Source organism: Mesitornis unicolor, unplaced genomic scaffold (genome assembly GCF_000695765.1).
Source record: "Mesitornis unicolor isolate BGI_N332 unplaced genomic scaffold, ASM69576v1 scaffold41933, whole genome shotgun sequence".
Lineage (NCBI taxonomy): Eukaryota > Metazoa > Chordata > Aves > Mesitornithiformes > Mesitornithidae > Mesitornis > Mesitornis unicolor.
This window is the reverse complement of record NW_010173410.1, coordinates 1-9,356: the sequence shown is the minus strand read 5'-3', so window position 1 is coordinate 9,356 and position 9,356 is coordinate 1. Positions and strand designations below refer to the sequence as shown.

The 9,356-nt window shown below is 42.6% G+C and overlaps 1 protein-coding gene across 1 annotated transcript in view; it reads right to left on the bottom strand.

Moving 5' to 3' along the window:
• The window catches only part of PTGR2 (prostaglandin reductase 2), an 8,105-nt gene extending 4,863 nt beyond the window's left edge, over positions 1-3,242 (bottom strand). The window contains exons 1-2 of the mRNA XM_010180722.1: positions 3,178-3,242; positions 942-1,060 (exon numbers count right to left, since the gene is read on the bottom strand). Of these exons, the coding sequence (XP_010179024.1) occupies positions 942-1,060; positions 3,178-3,214 (156 nt within the window). The 5' untranslated portion in view covers positions 3,215-3,242. The remainder of the gene's footprint in view (positions 1-941; positions 1,061-3,177) is intronic.
• Positions 3,243-9,356: the final 6,114 nt, after the last annotated feature.

Sequence of the window (9,356 nt, the reverse complement as noted above, 5' to 3'; positions counted from 1 at the left end):
CTTTCCCTGCTTGTTTACTCAGTACAAAAGGACCGTTCTGATCTCCTCCAGCAGCGGTACCAAAGCCAATACCTTCTATAGACACTGCCTCAAAGGCAGCCATGCAATCTGAGATGACTGGTTTGGATCTGACAAGAATCCTAGAAAAGCCATTCCTTGACTGGATGAATCATAGAAATGTAGGATCGAAAAATACACTCACAAGTCATTCAGTCCATGCCTATGCACTGAAGAACAGCCAAATACACTTAGACCATCCCTGACAGAGATCTGTTTAATGAAACATCTTGAAATTGGAAGTCTTTTCTTTATAACTCCTACCGTAGCCTGAGTTAGTATGTCAGGATTCTTAAACTTTCCCTTAACTCCCAAGATAAACCTATTTTTCTGAAATAAAGTCTGTTTTTTTTCTATTATCTCCATCTAAGCAAGGAACAAATGATCAATACTCTCTTTATAGCAAACCTTTACCTACTCGCAGACTGGGTCTGTCTGGTTCTCCTCCTACCTTCACTTCCATTTCAACCCACAACTCTCCCAACCCTCTCCTACATCGTCATCCCCAAAATCACGGTTTCTACAGTTTTGCAAAATTAGGTGCAAGTGCTGCTTATGGCTTCATTCACTAATCCTCTCTCTGTTTCCATTGATTACAAAGTATTGACACATTTTTGTCCTGCCATCACCCACTTCAGAAGAAAACCTGACTTCAACTTGTAAACAAAACTGGTAATAGCTAAGTAACATTTCACTTGAATCACACATGTATTTTGTCTAGAAATGTTATGCCTGATCATGTCCCTCTTTTGCTTCATGATTAAATACTCTTCCTACTCTACCCACGCTCCTTTCAATTGAAAAACACATCCTTCCTTGACAGGTACAGAGTTGGAGATATTTTAAAAAAGAAATTCTGGCTTAGCTCTAAGTCCATCACCTACCATGTAAGGGTCCACAGAAAGATAAAGGGTTCTAACACGCACTTGTCCTGCTTGGATTGTATCTGCTATTGTACTTTGCTCCAGTCGAAAGTTTTCAGCCACTGGCACTCCATTCTTACCTAGAATTATTTTAAAATGAAACAAGTAAATGAATCAATATCGAGCTCCTTAATAATATGGGAAGGCCTTCTTTTAAGATACTCCTTTTTAAAATAATTTAGGCTATAGCTTTATTCAGATACAAAACTACAGACCGACTTACAGATTTTGTGTCACAGACTGTGATTTAAATGGGTGCACTCCCACCATCCAAACTGAAGACCCGCTGACCTATCAGCTTGCGCTTACCTGGGCCAGTACCAGGCACTTGCACTGACTGACAGTCTCCCTGCTGTTTGCTGCACATTTCTATGAACAATTAGGCAAAATTAAAAAAAAAAAAAGGCTGTTACCCCTCTCAAAAAATAGTTCTATATACCCTACGTGCTGAATAGCCCCTAACTTTCAAAACAAAGACATACACTGGGACTTCTTTCACATAACAAAACCATCATGCACTATTTTGCCAGTGGCAAATGACCATAAACTTTAACCAGGTGTCCTGGTTTGCGCTAAACAGAACTAATTTTCCATTTAGTGATTTTACTTTTCAGCTCAGTCTCTTCTAAGTGGCTGAACTTGCTGAAACCAGCAGCATGTTTTTCCAGTATGTGCTGCTACTGATAATCTCAAGGCCATTGTCTCAGCATGGGTGCTGTGTCTGCATCTGCAGGGGGGGGAAGCAGACCCAAAACTGACCAACCAGGTACACCATCCCACATACATCATACTCAGTATAAAGCTGAGGGATCATGAGGTTCTCAACCCTTCTTCCATCTTGGAGCCTTTTCATCTTGGACCCTTCCGTCTGTCTCAGTCCTGCAGTGGCTGAGGTCCCAGCAGACCCAGCTGGTTCATCTGCCTCCGATCCTGATGCGTGTGTTCCTGCATCAGCTCCCACTGCTGCTGAGTTTGGTTTGGGACTTTTCCAGTGCCCTGCTCTGCAGAGCCTCTGGTGACGTATTCACCATTGGGGGGAAGATTTTATATTGGTTTTGTATATATATATTTGTACATATTTGTATATATTATTTTCCTATTTACATTATTACCCTGTAGTATTATTATTGTTTTATTAAAATGTTAGTTTTATTTTCCAACCCATACAGTCTCTCTCCCTTATTCTCTTTTCTCTTCTGGGGAGGAGAGAGGGTTTAATAGAGAGCATCTGTCCAGGATTTAGTGGCCAGCCCAGCCCTAAACCACAGCACCAGGTAAGTTTTAAACTCTCACCTTTCAGTCTCTTTTGACTCAGTGAGACTGGGGGAATACAGACCACTGCCATTGCATAAGCTGCAAAAGCATCCCTTCACAGCTACAGACAGACCTCCTTAAATGAAAGCTTCCCAGAAACACCTACAAAACATATGCCAAAAGCACCAGAGCTGGAGGCTTCATCCTCAGCTTGGTACCACAAGCAGCAGATCAATCAGACTGACAGCTGGATCCACTGGCTCCAAAAGGAGAGAGCCAGATGCCCATCTGTGCTCTAAGTCAGCAGGCTACAGCTGTAACATTTGATGTGCATGAGAAAAAGACGTGTTTGCAGATCACAAAATACTTGTTATCTCTTAGGACTATTTTGGCATTAAGCAGCATACAATACTCCCCCAAAAACTTAATGGACACGTGGGTCTTCTACAACAGAATTTATAAACTCACTATTCAAAATATTGTGCTGACATCTGTGACAAGGCAAATGTATAAGCAAGGAAGGAAAAGAATCCTCAGGAGTGTAAATTTAAAAAACAAGCACTATGAAACATGGGAGGAAGAAAAGATTCAATATTTACTAAAAGGAAACAAAAATGAACAGTAAAAAAATACTGTTAGTCATCTCTTAAAATGCAAAAGGAACAAATGTCAGAACTAAAAAGCAGTGCTTGATAATCTTCCTTCGCTTTGAGTCCCTACACTTAGGGTTTTCTCATGTACTATGATTAACCCTTCTTCTTCCTCACCCAACAGCTTAGAAACCTGCACATACAGACTAAATAAATACACTTCACAATAAACTTTATTTATTGAGCATGCAATATTAAGAGATATAAATGTCAATATCTTAAGTTAATGTTTGTTTCGACCCTCATCATTTTGAAGCATTAGGCAACCATGACAAACACATTGAAATACATACCGGGGCGTGAATTCAGCACTACTCTCTGTACAATCATCTCTCCTTCTGCAGCAGTTTCACACTGGTTTTCTACAAAGGAAAACACTGTTTGAAGGACTGAAACATAGATTTTCTTGAGAAAGAATATGGGCCATATCCATACCCAAGAATCATATAAAACAACCTTGAGTGGAAAATAAACCTGTGAATAGAGTTTCCCTGTTAATCTTGTTAAAACGTGATTTTATACAATGCCACAGTAGCGCTTTAAGAAAGATTGAAAATTATAATGTACTGTCCCCCCTGCAAGATCATCACCACCCCCTACCAGCTTGTAGGAGACGTGTTCGGTTTGCTGCCCTGTGCCATAGAGAACTCTCCATTCCCACCCAGACCACACAGAGGCAGCTTCTCAGTTCAAGAAGGCCAGGGAACTGCTGGAGAGAGTCCAGCGTAGGGCTACAAAGATGATGGAGGGAGTGGAGCATCTCCCTTATGAGGAGCGGCTGAGGGAGCTGGGGCTCTTTAGTTTGCAGAAGAGGAGACTGAGGGGAGACCTCATTCATGTTTATAAATATTTAAAGGGTGAGTGTCACGAGGATGGAGCCAGGCTCTTCTCGGTGACAAACAATGATAAGACAAGGGGTAACAAACACAAACTGGAACACAGGAGGTTCCACTTCAATTGGAGAAGAAACTTCTTCTCAGTGAGGGTGACAGAGCACTGGAACAGGCTGCCCAGAGAGGTTGTGGAGTCTCCTTCTCTGCAGACATTCAAAACCCGCCTGGACGCCTTCCTGTGTAACCTCATCTGGGTGTTCCTGCTCCGGCAGGGGGATTGGACTGGATGAGCTTTGGAGGTCCCTTCCAATCCCTAACGGTCTGGGATTCTGTGATCCTAAGTCAGGTGCAACTCAACACAAGGCATGCACACACGCCAGTAATAGTAGGTATTTAATACAAAGAGATTGTTGTGTAAGGTGTTACACATGAAATAGCAAGTCTTCCTATCAGCAGTGCAGCTTCCCCTAGGAAATGGTCTGGCTCAGAGATGACAAAAGAATCAGATGCCCATTTGATCTGTTTTACTGAAACATTTCTCCTTCAATTTCAAGAGTTTAAAAGAGGACCGTAAATCTGTGTTCTCGCAACCATGAAACGTGAAAGTGATTAACAGGGAATGAACCTGATTTAACAGGCGAAAAATCGTGATCTCATATGCTTTCAGGGCTAATAAAAATTAAAAATTATCTTTCTACTGTCTGTTCTCAGCTGAGTGCCACAAATAATCAACCTTCACAAGAACAAAGGACATTAAGGGATGAAACATAAGAGCTGATGTCTTTGTCATAATCTTTATTTTGCTGACAAGAACAGCAAACTGGAGTGAAGCTGAACAGATGAGCCTAGAAAGAGTACAACGTCACTACTTATCCAACATCTTTAGCCTTTGAACATTACAAAACACAGAACTTTCTGTCTGTAGTGTTCTAGTGCTTACATTACAGTACTCACAGACCATCAAGAAATACAGCTTGGAGCGCTGAAAAATATACTTTAAAAAGTTACCAGGATAAAATGGGCATATTCCTGGCCTGTCCCTCTCCTCTAAAGGCCGCAACTGATTCAAAACAAAAATATCTTGTTCATAAGCCAGATAAAGGTTTAACATTTGGTTATGTGTGTTTGCACTTGAGAAGCTACTTACTGGGCAAAAATTATTCAAGTTACTTTCTTTTCAGTATTTCACAACTAAGGGTGCTACCAAGAAAAACTACAAGAAATAGATCTGAAATGTGTCTTTACAGTGCCACGTGAGTGAAAAGTAAGTGATCTGCACAGCTCTTCAGACAGAACGATGTAGATCATCAGTCTACAACTTGTCTGCAAGAGGAAAAAAACCCTGCAAGCCAATGAAGTTACTGGTTACTGTTTAAAAATGAGCACCGAAAATGCAGGAGTTAACAGTGGAAGAGAGAAATAAAACTCTATTTTCACAATCACACAGCTGATATAATCTCTGGAATAAATATACTTGCGTAAAACCCTAACAGGAAGAATAACCTAAAATAAACTTTGGCAGATCTCTGGCAGTTCAGCACTGTGCTCAGCTACAGACTTCCTGTGTGATCACTGGCACATCACTTTCGACTCCTTTCATAAAATAGTTTTCAGAACAAAATTCCGAATTCCTCCTGGCAATATTTGCCTAACAAAATCACACACAAGTGGTAGAGTTGTTGTCCCTAAAGCAATTGTCTTAGTATCTGAGAATTTGTGCCTAATTCAATAAGCATTTCTCAAATGGTCAGACCTGCCCAGTGCAACTTAAAAGGACAACCACACAACAGGAAACAATTTGCACACACACAGAACTTGGCTTCATGTTATAACCACTAAAGAAACTGCTCTGTGCAGAAGTAATGAGTTAAGAATGCAGTGAATGCAAACCTACAGCCATCTGACAGCTCACATGAAATCTGGGCAAACCATTCCTCTCTGTACTATTCACATGCAGTTCAAATCTATCCACGATGTTAAGGGTTTGGCCTACTGTTTATAAACCATACAGAGTAGGCAGAGTCACTGCACAGTTCATGTCTTACAGAAAGGCCCGCTGCCAAAACTGCTACCTCAATTTTTGCTAGCCTGAAACTAAATACCTCTATTATGCAAACACAAAAACTCCGGTCTGAACAAGAAAAGATATGATGAAAAGCATTTTTATTGTGCCTAATGCATACATGAAGTATCTGCTTTCTAGAACAGTACAGAGAAAAAATACAGTTGTAAAGAAAAAAAGAAAGGCAAAGATACTGACATATATAAATATGTCCCCTGTACTTGGCACTGGTGAGGCCGCACCTCGAGTGCTGTGTTCAGTTCTGGGCCCCTCACTAGAAGATGCTGAGATTCTGGAGCGTGTTCAGAGAAGAGCCACAAGGATGGGGAGGGCTCTGGAGAACAAGCCTGATGAGGAGCGGCTGAGGGAACTGGGCTTGTTTAGCCTGGAGAAGAGAAGGCTGAGGGGAGACCTCATCACCACCTCCAACTGCCTCAAGGGAGCTTGGAGAGAGGTGGGTGCTGGTCTCTTCTCCCAGGTGATGGGGGATAGAACAAGGGGAAACGGCACCAAGCTGTGCCAAGGGAGGTTCAGGTTAGAGATAAGGAGGAAGTTCTTGACTGAGAGGGTCGTCAGAAGCTGGCACAGGCTGCCCAGGGAGGTGGTGGAGTCACCATCCCTGGATGTATTTAAAGAGCGGGTAGACGAGGTACTTAAGGATATGGTTTAGGGGGTAGACAGGAGCGGTTGGACGTGATGATCTCAGAGGGCTTTTCCAACCGAGCGATTCTGTGATTCTGTGATTAAAGGAAAAGCAATACACAGTTGCATAGAAAGATGAGAGTGGAAAAATTATACAATGCAAGCTTGGATTACTTCTTTGAATGCCTGAAATTCTGAGGGAACAAAAATGCTATTGATTTCCCAGGCCATTTTCACAGCTTTTGGCTAAGAAGCCTGTGTACTAACTCGGTTTGGAGACCTTCCAGATATCGTGAGTGGGTGGACAGAAAGTGAGGCTGGCAACTGAATTGTCACTCATTCCATGACAGCTGTCACAGTAAAACACAACACTGGAGATGGACATTTACTTCTAAACATGACTGCACTTACTCTACAGTGGAAGGCAGCAATGCCATTTCACAAGCAAATGCTCACACTAATATCATAAGAACATAACACGAAACAACCAAACTTTCCTTGCACCATAAACCACACAAGCAAAGGCACCATCCTTTAGCACTATAGACTGAGGAAAGCTTTTTGGAGAAAGAGAACAGATTATTTTAAAGTGAAACAAAGTGGATTTGTAGCATATACATAATCCTTTTCAACAAATGTGTAATGCCAGCGTGAAGGATGCGTTTGACTTTTGTTTGTTTGTTTGTCTGACCAACAGGAAGGAACGTGCATTACTATTTTTTTAGCTTTTCCAAACAAAAATAATCTGAATTGGTTTTACTCTTTAAATCAAATAGAGTAAAAAATGAATTGCAAGTTTTCACATTGTCATTCTATGCCAAGACGACCCCACGAATACACGAGCATTAAGCAGCACTACAGCAGTACTGCCAGGGGAGTCTCAGATATGCTTTAGCCCTGTTTTATTCTTATCCTCTTCTCCCTTTGCCTTTCTCTTACCATTTCTGTGCAGAGACACGATTCCTTTTAAAAATGTTAAGTAAATTTCTGAGTGCTAAAACACTCCAGTTTGTTTATCCTGGGCTCGGTTCCTAGAACTTTCAGTTTCTGAGATTGCCATAAGATACTGTTTTCAGTTGCATATACTTTTGCCAAAATGATTCAGCTGATTCCAAGTTGTTAGAGCCCATGCCAAGCACAATCTAGTAAAAAAAAGGAAGACTGAGTAGTTTATTCCTCCAGTATCAGGCCCGAGCAGATGGAAGATGAAGGCAGTCAAGCTAAATGGAAGACAAGTTAGACTGGAAGTCTTCTGAAACTGCATTGCCAAAATGGCTGGAACAAGGATCCTGAGAGAAAACTAAAAGAAAGACATTTCAAGGAAGAATGAGTTACACACAGGAAGGAAAGACTGGAAGGGTTTGCACTAGGAATCTGTGAGAACAGAGAAACGTGGCACGAATAGCAACACAAAGGCCAGTAAAGCAGGGAAGAGAGAAACAGAATGGGGAGAGAGACCTGGAGAAACTGGGAATGATAAATGAGAAGATGGAACCAAGGAAACTGAGATGGGAATGGCTGGGCAAGAAGCCAAGAAACGGTAACTGTAAATGGCAAGGTGAGAATGGGAACGGAAAAGCAAATGTAGTGGATTTGGCACCAATGTGTCCACCAGACCCCTAGGAAGCTCTGCATTTGAAGAATGTTAATTAAACTGCAAATTCGAGTTTTCAAAAAAGTAGAAGCCAGAATCAATACTGACTGTCTTCAACGGAGAGTAGCACATGCCATAAAAAGGTAAGCGCTTTCATGAACTGAACAAATAAATCCAGATTGCCTAACGTTTCACGTCTCATCACTGAATTCTCTGGTGTGACTGAAGTTCCTCTCACAGCGTTTCTTCCATGTGGATTCTCTGACACACTGTAAGGGCTGAGGGCAGGCTGCAGTCTTTCCCTCAAGAAAGAATTAGGTGAAAAAGGAGGAATTACAATAGATAATCTTGATCCAGCCATCTTTAAAAAATAAATTCACAAAAACCTAGTATCTTTGAGCTTTTTATCACATTTGACTGACATACAGACCAAAAGTTCTAATAAGTATACACACTCGTACCTATACACAATATGATTGTATAAACTTTGCTTTTTCATATCTAGGTGTTAAAGAAGCTGACAGCTCTCAGGTACTGCCTCTTGGGTTTGGTTTTGTTGCTTTTTTTTTAATAAATAGTTGTGCTGTATTGGAGTTGCTGAAAATTGTTTAAAAATACCAACACTGAAGGCCTATTTTTCCAAGTCGGGAATGAACACAAGAATGCAGATTGCTCCCAGAAAGGAAGGGGCATCACTTCAGCAGAGGCACCTGATGTTTTTCTGAGCACCCTGTGATGCAGTCTGCAGGCTCCCATGAGAGCAATCCCAGAGCGTACCGAGTACCCACTTTCCTAGGTGTGACTCAAGACCAAGCTAGGAATCACTGCTGTCAAAGGTGGAAGAGCCACTGGAGACTGCCGTGCTGATGGTTCAATACTAGTTTCAGAAGCTGCAGATTAAATAACGTAGGAGAGAGAAACTGAGAGGTCAGAAGCAGTGACATTCTCATTTATGTGCTACACAACAGCCTTGATGTGGCGCTGAGGAGGAATCCCAGGGGAAAGGGGATTCCATCCACCCTGGGCCACGGATTGATCCGGGGGCTCGTAAAGCCAGACCCACGCAGTCCCAGCGCTCTCTTCCAACCTCCAAACCTGCGCCCCCGCCTCCCGTGCAACGCCAAGGCGCTGACCCCGGGGGAAACGACTCCGGGGAAGGCAGGCAAGCTCCGAGCTGCCAAGCTTCCCCTAGAGCGGAAGGAGCCCGCAGGCCCCTCCCATTTTTACACCTGGCCGCGGGGCACACTCCTCTCCCCGGGGACGGCGAGCACCCAGCGGCCCGACCCCTGAGGCACCCGAGACCCTGCTCTGCCCGCTCGGGACCGCACCGCTACCCCCCCC